Source organism: Xiphophorus hellerii, chromosome 8 (genome assembly GCF_003331165.1).
Source record: "Xiphophorus hellerii strain 12219 chromosome 8, Xiphophorus_hellerii-4.1, whole genome shotgun sequence".
In the NCBI taxonomy this organism is placed as follows: Eukaryota; Metazoa; Chordata; class Actinopteri; order Cyprinodontiformes; family Poeciliidae; genus Xiphophorus; species Xiphophorus hellerii.
Genome location: NC_045679.1, coordinates 19,785,884 through 19,803,630, shown reverse-complemented (window position 1 = coordinate 19,803,630; position 17,747 = coordinate 19,785,884). Strand labels below are relative to the sequence as shown.

The 17,747-nt window shown below is 38.5% G+C and overlaps 1 protein-coding gene across 3 annotated transcripts; it reads right to left on the bottom strand.

The window, feature by feature from the left end:
* Positions 1-4,887: 4,887 nt before the first annotated feature.
* Positions 4,888-17,642, bottom strand: LOC116724051 (guanine nucleotide-binding protein subunit alpha-11-like). Of its 3 annotated transcripts, none has more exons than XM_032569371.1 (8): positions 17,306-17,642; positions 17,027-17,183; positions 14,807-14,991; positions 10,924-11,078; positions 10,583-10,711; positions 7,896-8,025; positions 7,228-7,381; positions 4,888-6,338 (listed from the first exon to the last, which is right to left on the bottom strand). In XM_032569371.1, exons 2-8 carry the CDS (start codon positions 17,160-17,162, stop codon positions 6,148-6,150), a joined length of 1,080 nt encoding a protein of 359 aa, XP_032425262.1. In that variant the 5' UTR covers positions 17,163-17,183; positions 17,306-17,642; the 3' UTR covers positions 4,888-6,147. The 3 variants fall into 3 exon arrangements, with proteins under 3 accessions (XP_032425262.1, XP_032425263.1, XP_032425261.1); XM_032569372.1 differs by having other exon boundaries at positions 17,422-17,642; XM_032569370.1 differs by having other exon boundaries at positions 17,027-17,642.
* Between the last annotated feature and the right edge of the window lie 105 nt (positions 17,643-17,747).

Here is a 17,747-nt window from a genome sequence, read left to right as displayed (position 1 = left end):
AAAGGAAAGGCTGTAACTGCTAACTGTCTATTTTTTTCAACCAGCGTTTAGAAAAATCTGTAGGCAAGCAGAACTACTGGGATAGAGAATGCTTCTTTAACAAAGAGGTCTTGAAGAAGGTAGAGAAAACACAGCCAAGCATAGTAATTATTAATAATTATTCACTTTCATTAAGAGCTTGACAGGAACGGCACACCTAGAATGACTTGTTCTGTGTATGATGTCAACCCATTGACATGGGATTTACTGTAAATGTAGGTCTTTGTCATTTCAGCCTAGTTAAATGTAACCTGATGAATTTTAAAAAGTAAAAAATGGTCCAGAGTTCAAAGAAGTATAATTACAATGACATTTTGCCAATAAAAATAGTCAAAATGAACTAAATACTAAACTCTAATTTAGTTGGTGTAATAGAGTGGTTTGTTGCCCCTAGTGGTAGAAATACAGATATACCTGTTCTAGGTATAGTTCTTAGTAGGTCAACTTATTAGGTGGGGTTAGCCAGAAAACCTGTACTGGAGTAGCTGTTCGGTTCCTGCGTTCCACCATTAAAAAGACTTCGTCTCCACATTCCCTCTGCTTGTTCTTTCCAACCCCAGAATATCACAGTTGGTATAAGTTTTCAGAACTCTCCAGATGCCATTCTTCTGAATGATGAGTAATTTAATTTGTAACATGACTTCAAGGAAGCTAATTTCAAATCCCTACTTTCCAAACATTTTTTTTTAAGTGAACGGTTTTTGCTGTTTTACATCAGAGTCGGAAAATCTCACATTAAATCTCACCAAGAAAATATACAGTGATATTCACTAATAGACGGGAACTCTTAAATTTTTGATTGTTACATACTATTTATTTGCAAAATTAAATAATAGAAACTTGTTGAAATGAAATAATGTAAAGCTGCTATTATATTATCACCATGGAGTCACTAAAATGTTAGTAGAGTTTGTTTAGGTATGGATAATGTTCAAAAGTATAACATTCATTTTTTTCTTTTCTTTGTACAATTTAATGAGTTATGACAGCAAGCGTAGTCATTTTTATTTATTCCATAAACAACTTTTCCTCATTAACAAAATAAATTTGTCCTCATCCTATAAGTCATTATGAAGGAAATGGTAGAATTCACACTTACAGTTCAACATAGTGAAGATAAATTAGAACAAAGAGTGTTGGTGACAATTTGCAGCAACACTAGAATGGAAAGAGAGAATCGGGACAAGAGCTGATAAGCAGTAAACAGACACAGGCATTTCTATTACAACATAATATTGATTAAAACAGATGTAAGTCATTCTGTAGAACCTATAATCAAATAAAACAGCCACATTTCACCGTAATGGCTTACTATTAAGGATGGATGAGTTTTTGACATTCATTTTAATTGCTTCAAGTTGTTACAATATTTCATATATTACAAATTACATGAGTTATTAGCAAACTTACCTTCTGCAAAAGGATTCATTTGGTCAGTCAAAGAACACGAGGCCCATAGCAACCCAAGTTTATCTATCACCAAGCATTGGTTGTCAGCGATAGTGGTTGTACTTATTTAACAAACAAACATTTTCCAAACCCTGCTGACTTTGACAGAGTGTCTTAGAAATAGCAAAATAAATAAATAAATAAACTTAATTGCTAGCCTATTAAATTTTGGTTCAGGATTTGAGCCGAAGGCTTTTATAAACTTTTTATTTTTCTTTTAATTTTTTTATAGGCATTAAATTGCTTTCACACTTGTACTTTGGTTTGGTTACACTTGCATCAAACTAATTTTGTTTGGACAAAAATAACATTAGTAACTAAAAATCCAGTTTTTAAATGATTATTTTACTTATCGAGATTATTTAGCGAGATGCCACAATATGTTTTGATGTATAACAAACACCAGTTGCGACCTGCATCCCTGAGGAATAATTAGACATGCTACAGATTCACTTGCATATGCTGGAGCTTTATCTAATTAAAGCAGCATTTTAATATGCAAATGAAATGCAAGACATATATACAATGGTGTACTGTGGCTGTCAGTCGAGGTTTTTGATAAGCTTATGAGTTTGACAAAAACCTTATAATGAACACAACAAACATTTGGAAAAGGATTCTCTGATTAGATAAAATAATTGTAAAAAAAAAATTCTACACCGAAAATGTTTTATGTGGAGGAAAACTAACATTGCACATCTCCCTGAAATCACCATCCCTGGAGGAATAGTTTAGCGCCAGCATCCTGCTGCGAAGCTGCGTTTCTTCAGCAAGCACAGGAAAGCTGTTAGCTTAAACCCAAGGAGATAAAAACTGCTTTCACAAAATGTTTACAATAGCTTTATCATCAAATTCAGGTATTTGATTTCTATTATTTAAAAATCCTCTAATTCTCTATCCCAGGCGTCTCAAACTCCAGTCCTCGAGGGCCGCAGTCCTGCAACTTTTAGATGTGCCTCTGCTGCACCACACCTGAACAGAATAATTAGGTCATTAAGGCTCTGGCAAACTGATCTACACAAGGAGGAGGTCATTAAGTCATTTCATTCCAGTATATTGTACCTGTGGCACATCTAAAAACTGCAGGACTGCGGCCCTCGAGGCCTGGAGTTTGAGATCCCTGCTCTATATAGTTTACGATTCCCACTTTGAGAAGCACCGCTTTTAAATGCCCTTACAAGAGGAGCATAACTGCTACAGCACTTTAAGTGTTTGTCCCCTGAAAATAATGGTTCTTTGGCACAGTATAGGTCTCTGTTTACAGGCCTAAAAATATGACCCCCCTCCTGAGAGCTCCAGCCAGATGGATGCATCACAGCGGAGGATTTCAGGAAGAGCACGACTCCAGATGAGCAGAGGATGCAGCCAGGAAGACAAACCGGCAGCGTACAGAAGTAAATCATCTTTATCTATCAAATATCTAAAGATTGTATACTTGACAAAATGACCCAAAACTTTTTATTTAATTTTTTTGTCACATTTGCAAACTTAAATAAAAATATGAAAAAAAAAAATACATTTTGAAATCAGACATTTATATATATTCTGCATAAAGACAAAAGACAATTTTTTCTTACACTTTAATATTAAGACGACTTAAGGTCGGTTACATTTACTGAAATTATCTGCTATCCTTTTAAGCAACTTGGGAAAGCCCCGTGGTTAGAGGCTGCATTTTAATTCACGACCCTTGAGTTAACAAGAGCCAAATCTGTGGACATATTTTGAGATATAAGGAAAAGAATTGGTGCATTCACGGGTACAATTTCCAGATATGTTCAAAAAATTGTACTTGCGAATAAAATGTTTGAAGAGCTGAAGGAGCTTGTTTTGTAAGAAAAATGTGTCCAGTCCAAAACGTGCAAATCAACCACAGAACAAAAGCAAAAGTTTTTGTGAAAATCCTGGCAGAACAAGTCATGTAGCAACAAGGTTGAAAGGCCACTTAGAAAGGAAGAAGTGAGCCACATAGAAAGCCAGATCAGTTTGTAAATGCCCTCAAGGAAAATTACCAATGGTTTTGAAGACATGTTCTGTTTCCTTATTAAATTAATATTGAAGTATTAAAGCATAACAGAAAAATGCCTGAGAACACTATTTTAACTTTTAAGGACATGGGTGGCAGCGTCATGTTTTAGGGGTGTTTTGCCACAGGCTGCCATTTTGCACTGCACAAAATAAAAGACCTCAGGACGAAAGAACATTATATGCAAATCCTGAAGCAACATATCCAGACATCAGCCAGGAAGTCAAAGCTTGAGCCCAGAAGATATTTTCAAATGGTGAATAATCCCAGTCAGGACCAACTCTGGGCATTAGCCACGTGTGTCGTTGCCTAGTGAGCGTCCCGTTGCTGCAACAACTCAAAGGAAACCCTAGAATAAAATAAACAACAACAACGCGCAGCCCTGTCAGGTGCTTTTTTCTCTTGCTGTTCAAATTGAAAATTCGAACAGCAATCGATCGTTTCTCAACTTGACAGATCCTCTGTCAATCAAATCCGCTGAGAAGGAAAACTGAATCTATCTACTGATGCTTCACAACCAGCTGTTCTGACAGAAGCAGGTCTGGCATTTTATACACACATTTTTGTAAATGAGTTTGCAGAACCTGATCATAATGCTCCACCTGTTCTTTGAGTTACACTCGAGCTGTATGGAGTCTCTCATACTTATCAAATTGGCTGTCGATCACAACTATTGGTGAGAAATCAGAGGAGTTATGTCATGTGGGCAGAGACAGAGCAGTAGCCACATCACAGCTTTTAATTACATTATTGCAATTACAGCCCTCAACAGGAGAGGGATTTCTCTTAGGTGTGAACATATATGTTGCTGTCAGTTATTTTCTTCATATAGACATAACTGATCAAAATATATTAGTCACATTCTTAATGTTAACAGAATTATGAAGCTTCAAGTGAAGTAGTAAAGAACGGTACTTTTTTGGCCCACGTTTAAATATAATTCAGAAAATAGTTGCAGATTAAAGTACTGGAAGATGTTTTTATAGCGGTGTTGTGGTTTGTTAGGAACGTCTGCTGAATGAAGTACATGATGCAGTCTTGTTTATGCTTTATGCTGAGAGTCTGATGTTGTTCGGCTAGCTTAATCAAAATAAATAAATTCTACTGCAGCTGTCGTGCAGTGTATTGCAACCTCTTTTAGATCCATAGTCTCACGTAAATTATTTGTTGTGTTTAACTCATCAAGTTGTCTCTCCAATGCATGTTCTGTTTAGCAGGCAAACCTAATTGACATCTGTCCTGGACAGACGCACTGAGGAAACAGCTGCCACATCTGGTGCTCTAAAACTCAATGTCTGTACAGTCAATAAAATGGCTAAAGTTTCAAACTTTTCTCCGCTTCTATAGAAAAAAAGAAAAGTAATTGAACTGTATTTTTCAAATGGGTTGGAGTTTTCTTTTTATTAAAGATTTTGTCAAAAGGACTCCATTTTATAACAGTATTCACACTTTTTAAAACTACTTCACCACCTTTTATACTAAAAAAGTGTAATATTTTACACAGGGAACACAACCATGAATATTGATTTAAGTTATCTGTACAATATTTAAAGATTTTATCTGAACAGGACTAGTTTAGTCTTATTTAATACCAGACAACAAAAAGAAAAGTACAGAGAAGGAAACTATCTTATTCTACCTCACACTGTTATTGTTAAGAAGAACACGGTTGTGTAAACATAAGTACTTTCTCTTTGATATATTTGATCAAAATAATTTTCACTTTAGGATTTCACCTTTTAACACTGACTTTAATGCTCACCAAAATAAAACCAATTCAAACCAAAGCATCACCATATTATACAGTACGTGCAAAATCTAATCAAATTAAGGAAATGATACAACTTTAAAGACTTCAGTCCCTGAAGGAATGTGATTTTTTACTACCCAGTAAATTGACTCCAAAATGCTGGATATCCCTTTTAATCCCCCCACCAAACATAAAACATGGATGCTCCCCAAAAAAGTTTTCTTTAGCAAAGTCACCACAGGCAGATCCAAAGTGCTGATCAAGATCTCACTAACTGAAGCTCATGCAGCAATGCAGCAACATGCACTGTGCTCTTTTACATGAATGATGTTGTTTGTGTTCTCCCTGACCTGTTCCTTTTTAGTCAAGCCCTAATCTAAGCTTCAAACTCAAATCTAAAGACAAACACCACTTTAGTGATGCTGGTCTTCACAGAGCACCCAGTCCCGCAGCTTCCCCGATGGAAGATCTACTACATCACAATTCCTCCGAGGCATCCGAAGCCAGTAAAATATGTTTCCCCCCTATTAATCTGCCAGTGTGCATTTCCACCGCTCTAAAATGTCCACATAGCGCTCGATATATTTCAGAGTGCACGCTATATTAGACTCCGCTGAAAGCCAGCACTTTAATTGGCAGGTCACACTTTGTAATAGCCGAAGACATCCACTTACAGAGTCTAACAAGAAAATTTGAAATGCATCGGCTGTACAGTCATTCGATGACAAGCTCTGAAGCGCTTCAATTTCCTGTTTTGGATTAAAGTGTGAAACAGCAGGAACAGCAGGAGCGGCGGCGGCGGACGGAGATGCTGCAGAGCCCTCCCAGTCTGAGGGGGGGGGCTGCGCTGTGACGATTAAATTACAGCAGGAGCGCCAGGCGCTCACATCAGGTTGTGTTCTCTCAGGTTTAAGTGCATGATGTAGTGCTTCACGTCCTTGAAGACAATTTGGATGTTCTCTGTGTCCGTGGCGCACGTGAAGTGGGGGTAGATCGTTTTCTCATCATTCACATTGAGACTGAGGAACATGTCCAGGATGAACTTTTGTCCCGCCTCAGCATCCTGCTGGGGACCTGAGAGAGGGGTCCAACAGGACATTTGTTTAGTATACATTTGTAGAGCAAAACTGTTGATTTCACCTGAGTTAACTTATTATGAAATAGATGTAAGGTGACAATTGCAGAAAGGGTGTTCCCTGGTAAGGATGTGTCAAAAAAGCCTTAAACTAATCTTACCGAATGGTAGAGAAATCTAATCTTTAACTTTTTTAAAAATCATTTGGATCTTTGTCCATCCCTCCTTGCACAATCTCTCTTGCTCGTACCTGGGATGAGTGTTTATTGAAAAGTCTGTCTGCACTCTGTTTCTGTTTTTTTTTTTTTTGTAAAGGGCAACATATTTTTTTATATAAAAACTCCTGCCATTTCAAAGAGTTCTTGATGCCACATACACCACATGGGCACGAGGTGGTTTTTTTCAGAATCTTATGTTTTCAAGCCACCAACCTGGAGTGATGCTGCCAGTGTTATATGATTATTTTTATTACTTATAGTACAGCTAATTAGAATTATGATTGCAAGTCATTAGAATTGCAATTATGATTAAATAATCATATAATTATAATACATTACAATTATATTTGATTTTAGCTCAATATATAAGGCTCAAAATTAGTCTCATTGTTCCAAATTAAAATCCCACTTATGGATTCCTGACTCCACCGTTTACATTTGTTACAGTAGGACAGACTTTCTTCAGAGTTTCAATTCTGAAATTTCTCAAAACTCAAAGTCTGTGTGAAAAAAAATGATGTTCCTTCATTTGAAATATCCTCCCCCCCACTTAAATGTACTTAAATTAAAGTAATAAAGTGAAACATTGTGGTATTACAAGGCTTTTTACATATGTGAAGGGGGCCAATAGGTGTGTAGGATGCCATACTTTTAACATGTTAGCCCTTACCCTTAAACTCTGGGAAGTAGTCCACCAAATGTGAATACATGATTTTTTCCTTCAACAGATCCATCTTGTTGAGAAACAGAATGATCGAGGACTCGCTGAACCATTCATATTTTATGATTGTCTCGAACAAGGCCATGCTCTCCTCCATCCGATTCTGTGGGAAGCATATGAGCAAGAGTGAAAATATTAGGAGAATAACCCGAGAGTCGTAATTCAGCGGCGAAGGGTGTGAGCAAATTCAGCTGGCTGCCAGATTCATCACAGAAAACTGTTTTCCACAGAGCAGAGTGACTAAAGGGCTCCCCCTGCAGGTCAACCTTATGCACAGCCACAAAGGAACATTGAGAGGAGGTTTTTGAGCGTGACCAAAGAGAAACAGAAAGAGAGAAACAGAGAGAGAGAGAGAGAGGGAGAGAGGGCGGAGAAGGGAGAGAGGCATCAAGCTGGTGTCGGACTTGAGAAATCTGGGTCATCATTTCCACCTAACACGTTTGGCTTTAAACAAAGGGAACAATCTCCCTTTGTGTCCCTTAAAAGGATTTTTTTTTTATCATCCCAAAGTGAGCCTCTTTCACATCCCCCATGCACACAAATAATAAGACACTGTGTGAAAGAAAAAAGTTTTATTTTGTAGGCAGCGGCAGCAGCAGCAGCAGTCTGCCTCTCACCTCATGGTTGGACTCGGCGAGGACCTGATCGTACTCGCTGAGCGCCACCAGGAACATGATGGACGTGACTTTCTCAAAGCAGTGGATCCACTTCCTCCTTTCAGAACGCTGGCCACCCACATCCACCATCCTGAGGAGCCATAAAGAAAAACACAGATTAACGATTAAAACGAAAACATCATGATGCTATCACACTTCTACAGATTGCATGTTAAGGAGATGATAAAATAAATGCTTGAAAGGAGAACTAGGGATGTGGTCAAAAAAGCGCTGAGCAGGCGTGAACGTCTTGCTGCAAAGTCAACTCCCTCGAGTGCCAATTAGATCTGCAGCAGAGCTTAAGGACAAGAACAATGAAACTGTTTGGCCACATTGGCAAAAACTACGTATGAAGAAGTCGAGGTGACGTTTTCAAACAATAAACCAGCTGCCAAGCATGGTGGTAGTAGCGTCATTATTTGGCACTCACACCGCTAGTGGCGTTGTTGAGTCGCAAAAATAAATGAAGTGTATAATGAACATAAATTTGCAGAACTACATGTTCATTCTTCAACTTCGCCTATTCTCAGCAGTAAAATTGGTGAAATAGGAACACAACAGGGTTTTCCGAACACGCGACTTTTCCTTAATTCTCTTTATATGGCCACCATAATGTAACATAATGTAATGTTGTTCGTTTGTTTATTGTGCTACGTTTTTATTATGTAAAGCCCAATCATCAAAACTGGCCCCAGAGTGAATAAAACAGACCAGCATTATTCATCTAATGCATTCTTCCTGACTTCACATTTAGACCCCAACTCTATTAAAAATGTTTAAACTATGCTGAAAAGCCAGGTGAATGCCGAGAAACCAATTTATATAAGCTCTACTATTTCTGATGAGTGGTCCCAAATATCGACACAAAAAGCGGATGGTTTTTCTGCCGCTATAGGACGTTTATCCAAATGTTAGCAGGAGCGCATCCACACATTTAGCTTGTTTGCTGATTTCAAACACGCCTCAACCTAAAGAGTTTAGGAATCTGGACCGAACAACAAATCAAATGCAAATTGAGCTTCTATGTTTCCTAAAATGTTTCCTACCACTCATAATAACCCACAACTATCCCAGTGATGGAGTGCGTGTGAACTGCAGTACTTTCCATGCAAATACAGAGTCGTCAAAGTTTCATTTATCATGTAACTATTACATGAGGGCTTTAAAACATCTTCACTGCTACTGTGCAATGAGATCCATGTTCTGTTTGGTCGTCATATTCAAAGCAGTAATCAGGTATTTCCTGCAGTCTGACTAATTGGAAATCATGCAAATATGACAACAGGAAAAGCGTAAGCAATCACTCCTAATGCGTCAACAATGTGCCTCGCATTTTGAGTGTTTTTTTTTTTGTAATGTATGACATTCCCAGACACAGATTAGTACTTCGCCAAAAACCCACTGTATTAACTTTTTAGTGTGTGGTAGCAACCTCTTTTCCTCCCTGGCATAATGGGATAATACTAAGCTACCTGTTTTAGGTCAGTTAAGACTACCAAAATTGTTTCAATGCCGGAATAATGAAAGATATAATTTTGTATTACTTTCTTTAAAGGCAGACGTTTTCCCAAACAAAGATGAGAATGCCTCTAAAGAATTTCGGGAAAGCCTCGATAATGAAGTCGTGCCTGAAACAATGCAGAGAAAATGTACCCAGTCAAAGACAGAGCTGCAATGATTAGTGGATCACGGCCATGAAAAAAAATTTGTCAACCCGCTGTGTAGAAGGATGATTATATAGAATGCTAGTTTACAGGAAATGGTGGAGTCAGTGCTGTCTCCATTGTCTGCCAGTTGGCTGTTATTTGAAGCCAAAGTGAATGCAGGCTGCACAAACAGAGCTGCCCTTCAATATTAGAGCTGCTGCAGGGAATGAGTTTCAAAAATTCAAGCACCAGAGCCGTGTGTCAACTCTGGACAGGTAAGCATCATTGAGTTAAAACATGTGGTCCTTCGCTGTGTTGTGTGTAAGTTTGGATGTCAAATCCCCCCATTAACCCAGACCAAAGTACACCAATACAGAACAGATCAATTATCTGCAGCCAAGAATACTTTTTAGGAGTAGAGTTTTTTTAGAGGGAATGCTTGGATGAAGAAAAAAAGAGAGAAAAATAAAATAACTGAGCAAAGAGTCAGGGAGCACTGATTTGTAGAACGACACTTCCAGTGTGGTCTGTGTAAGATATTAATTCATTCAACAGACCTGCATTTTTGAGTAAGAGTGAAATAGATGTTGCCCAAACAACTTTCCCCGAAATTTTAGCACGTTAAGTTTAGTTGCCAAGTTGTCGAGCAACAAAGCAACAAAGTACACAACATTGTTCATCAGTCCCGATTGTTGATCTCTGTCGCTCTTTTCCCCAAATGTGATTCTTCTTCTTTATGTAGTCTCTATAGTGTTAACAAACTTCATCCACCATTTGCACCAACTGTTTTTATTTATTTGAAATGACATAACTAGTGAAACCTAAAATATGTGACAAAAATAACAAAATAAATGAACTATGTGCTTTTTTTTGATTCCCAACAAATATTCCAATAAAACTTTTTTTTTAATCAATAATTGCCTCAGCAAACCAGATGTTCTACCTGTGATATTGCAGCAGCAAGAGACCCAGAGAAGCATGAACAAAAATAATAAAACTCACCTGAACACCACATTCTCCAGGTCAAAGGGATACTCTATTATTCCTGTTGTAGGCACTCTGACCCTTAGGATATCTTGCTGGGTTGGCAGATAAGCAGAATCAGCAATTCGAGCCAAGTCACTGAGATAGCTGAAGGCAATGGGAGATATTGCAGAGTTTAAAAAAAAATTAGAATTGAATTATTTATTGAAAACTGAATTCTCAGTATTTGCTTCTAAGACATTTGGTAAAAACTAAAAAAGGAATTATTATCAGACTGTTTTTTTCTGAGAATACTGAAGAATTAAGCACAGTAAACTATTTGACAACGTTTAAGAAGTTATTAGTCTGTTTACACTCACTATTTAGCCGAGTCTGAGAGCTGGTATTCCCTCCGCCGAGTGTAGCATTCCTGAATTCCCGGATCATTCCAGAGGCTCTCCAAGGCCTCCACGTATGGGTTTGTTAATGTTTTCACACTTTCCACATCAACGCCAATGACCAAGACGGCATTTTCCTGAGCCACAGAATGTAAAGTCAGTTTGATTTGCAAAGATCATGTTGTAAAATACAACTCTGCAACAAGAACGCCATCATTACAGACTGAGAACAAATGATTTTTCCATTTCACAAATTCTTCTTCCTGAGCTGCAGATCTCTGCTTTAGATTCGTCCACAACTTTATTCCTGACTTGTCTGCTCTGTCCCTTGATCTCATGACTCTGTTTGGTCAAATATGTTCTACAACAAACCTCTGAGACCTATGTAGAAAAATTGGATTAATAATGAGATTAAATTTCACACAATCAAACTCTACTTAATTATATTAATTTACTGATTCAGTAAATTCTGAGGGGAATTGGTTGGACCAGATTTTATTTGTGGATGTCTCAGAGTTAACAGGATGAAAACAAAACCGAATCTCATTTTTCAGATTTCATCTGTAAATAAAATTATCATTTTGCTTCTGCTTCAAAGTTATCTAGACCACTCTGCTGTCTTACCACATTAAATCTTATTAAAATACACTGCAGCTTGTGGCTTAATCTATATCTTTGTTTACTTGTACTTTCAAAATGACAATATTTCCTAAGCTGCTTTACAAGCCAGAAATATACTGAAACGACTAAAGCTATAAATCTAGAGAAAAAAATAGTCACCTAAATATACTTAAAACCAAGTGCTAAATAACAACCAGAACAATAAAAAAAGAAATGTTATTTTTAAACAATGTGATTTTTGAGTCTAAAATGAAGACAAGCAGCGACGCAGTGGAACAACTTTTAGCTCGTCAGAACCTTTCTGAACTTTTAACAATAATGTAAAGTCAGTGCAGCACCTTTAGCTTTCACATTAAGCCTGAAAATTGGTTCTTCCACTTCCTGTTTGAAGTTCTTCAGCTGCAGACCTTCAGAGTAAGCTTTCACCAATAATCTACTTAGGGTTGGAGCGGCTCGGTGATCATTTATGGCGAACCACTACAGTCCGTTTACATTCAGGCACGCTTGTTTACGACTACATCTCCATCAGGAAACATTCCCAGCTGCCTCGATGTGTAATGTGTCACGACAAACATGTTATCCATGATTCATAAAGCGGCGGATTTGAACCGGTTCTTCTAGTAGTGTTTCTGCCACAAGCCGCTAATCTGAGCAAAATGCCATTGTTAGGTAATGCATCTTAGTCCACTGTAAATAAACTGAACAAGCTGATTAAACCATCATTAACTTTCATCAAACAAAAACCGTTGCAGAGCTGTTTATTGGATCCTTTCTCTGCCTACACTGCAGTTAATTAAGTTATTGGTAAGAATTTGCAGGAGAATATTTCTGCTTTGCCGCTTATTTAAATATTGATGTGTTATGCTTGATATATCGTGCACAGTCTACGTTATTAACACTGGTATTTGGTGTTTTACATCCTCCAATACTCCGAAACGTTCAGCCTCCAATTTAAACAAAAGCAAGCTGGCAAGTATGAAGAATTTCCAGCCAAAGTGACAGCTGCTGCGTTCAGATTTTATCAGCACTCATTAAATGTAGCTCCAGGAGCCGTTTTAAAAACATTGTCTCAATGATTTTTATCATGTTTCCTGCTGGTTTGTAATGAACCAGCCCAAATGAAGGGCTTCCTTCCTGCTATAAGCTTGATGAGAAAACATGGTAAAAAAAAAAGGCTGAAGGTGGAAGCTCCCAGCTGAGAGCCGGGTATTCCCACCATAATGATTCGGATGCTGTGCAACATTTTCCTGCTGGAATCATATTTCCCAAAACAATGCAACTGGAAAACTTTTTTAGTTTTGTCCAAACTACCTCTTTTACAACATATTATAATTACCGTGTGTCATATTGTCTGGAGAACTACTTTCCTTTACTGCTGACAGGTTCAAAACAATTCTGGAAGCCAGTCATGTTTTTGTGCCTTGCAAAAAGTATTCACACCTGGAAACATTACGCATTTTTCCACGCTACAACCATCAAACACAGTGTTATTCGCATGGGTTTTATGAGACAGACAAAAACAAAGTAGTGCATTTGTGTGAAGTGGAAAAAAAGATCTATCTTTAACTTTTTAAGCAATAAAAATCTGACAAAACTGTAACCTGTGTTTTTATTCAGCCGATCTGAGCCAATGCCTTGTAAAACACCTGCTGGTACAATTACAGATGTGAATATGTTTGGTGTACGTTTATAACAACATTGCACATCCAGAAACTAAACCTTTTGTTTTTCTTTGCAAAATACCTCAAGCTCTGTCAGAGTGAAAGACAAGTGTCTCTGAACACTAAGTTTTGCCACAGATTTTCAATTGGAGCTTTGTCTGGACTTTGACTGGACCATTGTAAGACACAAATATGCTTCGATTAATAGGCCCAGAAATCACTGCGATAATATTTTGGATATTTTAAATATCCAAAATACATAAACATACCATAAATAAATAAAACGTAAAAGTAAGCAAGTGCAATCCACACCTCAATTTAAGTATTTTATTTATTTTAAAAATGTATTTACTTCACAATTTGTGTTGCTCTATCACATGGAATCACAACCAAATACCTAAAAGATTGTGGTTGTGCTGTAGTAAAATGCAAAACCACAAAGTGTGTGAATACCTCTGCAAGGCGCTGCACATCAGATGATAAATGGATCATGTAATTAATGCAACAGCCCTATTAGTCTCCCTTTGACAGCTTCCTGTATGAAGATTCCTCAGTTGCAGAGTGTATCCATTGCAAAGTACAGTTAAACATTCAACCGCTTTGAGGCATGAAGTGGCAGCAGTTACCTAATCTTCAGCTTTATCGAAAAAATAAAATAAAATTAAGGCAACGACATCAGAACCAGAGACTCAAATAAACAAACGTAGATCATAAAAAATGTCGCTCTCTCTCCCTCTCTACTAGATACAGTGTTTGAGTCTCTGTAGCTAATAGAAGCAAAATAAATGTTGAGCAGGCTGCTAAAGTGGAGTGCACATCTTCTACACCGCACAGATAAAAGAGAAGTTGGACAGCAGCATGCGTTCAGTCAGACATTTATTCGACAGCACAAAAACAAAGAGCAGTACAGGAGGTTATCTCTCCTGCAATAATTTGAATGCCCAATTAATGTCTCTACTAGCAATTCAATTTTTAAGTTGAATTCACTCCTGTGGTTGTGATTAAGCTTACTTAATTTTCACCATCATCACATTTAAACTAATATGTTATTCCTGGGTTACAAATTCATCCTCAGTCCTCTGAGCCGACACAGATCTCCATCCCCTTACAAGTCAAAAGCTGACTCAGACTCAACGCCTCGTGTCTGCCTCTCGTCCCGACCTGAAACTCTCGCTGTTTTTAACTGTTGTATACTTCTGTGAGCCAGCAAATTTAAGAGACTAATGTGCTCCTGTCATCGGTGTGACAGGTGCAAATTCCTGTGGGATTAATAGGGAATTGTCTGCCCTTAGCAGGCCTGCCGTGTTCCACCATGCGTTCACCTGAGAGACAGCCTGCTCTGCAAGCAGACAAAATTCACTGGCAGCAACATTGCAAGCCTAAACACTGTTGAAAATTACCAGAAGTGCTTTTCCGGGGTGTGTTGCAGACTGTAATGCGCCTTTTGCATGCTCTGTAAGTAAACCTTGCGAATACCTCTCTGAAGCGGTGTGGAGTAAACCCTCTTTTCTCACTTTGTTTGACTGAAGCGACAATGAAACGAAGAAGGAAAAAAAAAAGGAAGAAAAAGCTGTCAGGCCTACCTGGTTGTGCTTATACTTGTAGGAGATCTGTAATGTGCTCATGGCTTGGATCATGGCCTGCATTGCTGTGAAGATGTTCTCATAAATCAGTCCGGTGAAGCCTTTCCTGTCCTCCTCAGAGTATCCACGGCCGTGGATGATCCTCATCTGTTTGATGAAAGTACTCTTCCCACTTTCACCAGTACCTGGCCACCAACAGAAGCAACGGAAACGAGATCATCTCATTTTAAAACTTGGGAGATTTTCGCACACTTGTAAGAAGGAAGCAGAACAAGACATCTTAAAACCATAATGCCGCCTGTGGTCTTTACAAAAACAAGAAGTTTCGCCTCTAAACAGCAATGAAACTGTTTACCTTAAACACATACATTTTGGTTGTATTTGTTTCTATTATTTCCTCTGTTTGTTCATACTATGAAGGTATTGCTGACATCATTGTGAAATCTTGAAGAAGCAACACTTTGTATTTGTAGCTGATGAGTATAAATCTACAGATCACACTTATGACCAGCACATAAATTGTCAGTCAAAGTCAAACTGTAATGTAGATGACATCTAATCAAGGCGAAACTTCCTCAAAATCATGCGCTGTCTTGAATTTGAAGTAACGGGAACAGGTCCTGCATGAGTCAGTCTTTGCGAAATGCCTTTCAGCATGTTCACAGCATTGCTGATTTCATTTCTTGGAAAGATTATAGCCGCCAAAGACTGAATAAGGTGTCTGAAACATTCCTCAGAGAGCATCATGTTGACATGATAGCGTCACACAGCTGATCCAGATTTGTCAGCTGCACAACCATAATGCGAATGTCCTGTTCCAACACTATCACAGCGATGTTTTTATTGGATTTAGATTTAGTGACTGCGATGGCCTTTTTGTAACAGTTTGAGGTGCTCTGAGCTTTGTAACACGGCGTGTTATACTGCTGCAAGTAGCCCCCAACAAACAGGTACACTCTAAGTAAGCAAGTAAATGTTATTTATATGGCAGTTTCTAAATATAAAAACCACTAAGTGCTTCACAAAGAGCGCATAAATACTGTTGTGATGTTTAAACGATACTCAGATGGTACAGAGGCGCCTAAAATGTTCCAAGAAAACATCCCCCACACCAGTACACCAGTCTAAACCCTGGTTACAGGCCAGATGGATCCACTGCTCTCATGTTTACCTCATATTCTGACACTAAACCTGAAATTGAGATGAAATCAAACGCTCTTCCAATCTGGTATTGCCCAGTTTTAGTTAGCCTGTGTGAATTGTTGCTTCAATTTCTTGTTCTTTACTGACAATGATGGCGTACCGGTACCGCCTCCTTAGCCCAGCTGTTACAAGGTTTAGAGATAGTAAACCTTGACTCATTTGAGCCACTTCTGTGCCTCTAGAACTGCTCTGACGTGTGAAATCAGCAAGACATCTTAGTCCACACAACTGTTGTTTGATAGATATTTTCTCTTTTACGGATCATAAGAACACGAGAGATATTTTGTACGTGAAGCCCGCAAAGCAGCAGTTTCTGAAACACGTTCAAAGTCAACTAAATCCCTTTTCTTCTGGACTCTTATGCGCAGTTTGAACTTTGTCAAGTCTTCTTCGCCTCATCTAGATTTATCAGAGCACTGAGGTGTTGATTGGCTGATTATTCCTTCATTTTTCATTAACAAGCAATCATGAAAGTGGTTGGTATATTATTGTTTGGTTTTTTTTGTTTTCCGCCTCGGAACAGCCTCAGACTTTACATTGCGTTAGTCTTTAAACCAGTTTTCCCTCAGCAGTCAATGTTTACCATCAGTATTTGATTGAATATTGTGAAACATGAACAGTTTATTTGCTCATTTTAAAGTGAATATAATTTAATATAATTTCTTGCTACTGTACTTTTACTGCACTCCCTTTTACACAAATTAATAGCGAATGTGCACTTTGCGTTTTGGTGCAATTTACATGATTCAACCGTGAGATAGATGAACACTGCGTGCAAATCACACAATGGTGCGGTTGTCGTTGCATGAGGATTACCTGTGAAATACAAATGTCAAAACCCTGAGTTATCTCGTAGAAATATTAAATAAAAAGCAGTGTTTTTACCATAAATCAGTAAGCTTAATGAAACTTTGAGGGGGGGGGGGGGGGGGGGGGGGAAACTGGCGAATATCTCTCCCAACTCCTAATCATATGTTTATAGCCAGAGGTTATTAGACCGCGGTTTTCGTCCCTCACCCAGCAGTAGGAGCTTAAACTCGCGTTGGGAATCCTTCTTGTCCTTGCGGAGCTGCTTCTCAATCTCAGCGTTGATCCTCCGAGCTTCTTTGGCCTCTGGACTGAGGCAGCAGGTCCCCATGGAGCTCAGCGTCATTGCTCCAGGAGAACGCTTCACCTTACATGGCAGACACGCACAGCAAAAGTGAGGAACGGAGAGCGCCGCGCACCTTTAAATCTGCATCATTTTAGACCGCCGAATGCCTCATTTGAGTAACTTCAAAACACTCTTATTCTGACCTGGAAGCAAGAGCAAGGCAATTTGAGGAAGTGCGAGAACAACTGTTAAGTTCCTCTCTAGTGAAGAGGAAACATAAGTTTGTGTAACAACTTTTGCGTAGCGAGTCTTTACAAACCCTATAGCAGAGCTCCGGGCGTGGCGGGCTTATTATGCTGGATTTCTCCCCCTCCTCTTCACAACGTTTTGAAAGAGAAAGAAAAATAGATTGTGGAATTTAAAAAATAATGGTAATAATATCCGCCTGTCCCGGTTTCTGACTTTTCTGTAGCTGCCGTTATTCTGTGCTTTCAGTTCCCGACCTGCTGGTATCTTGGATGAAACCCAACTAACTAAACCATGTGACAGAGGGCTGTGCTGTGATGGGAAACCGTGTGGGCTTTCAATATTACATTATAGGAGAACACATTTCCGGTGCTAGCCAGATAGCAACGGATGCACTTA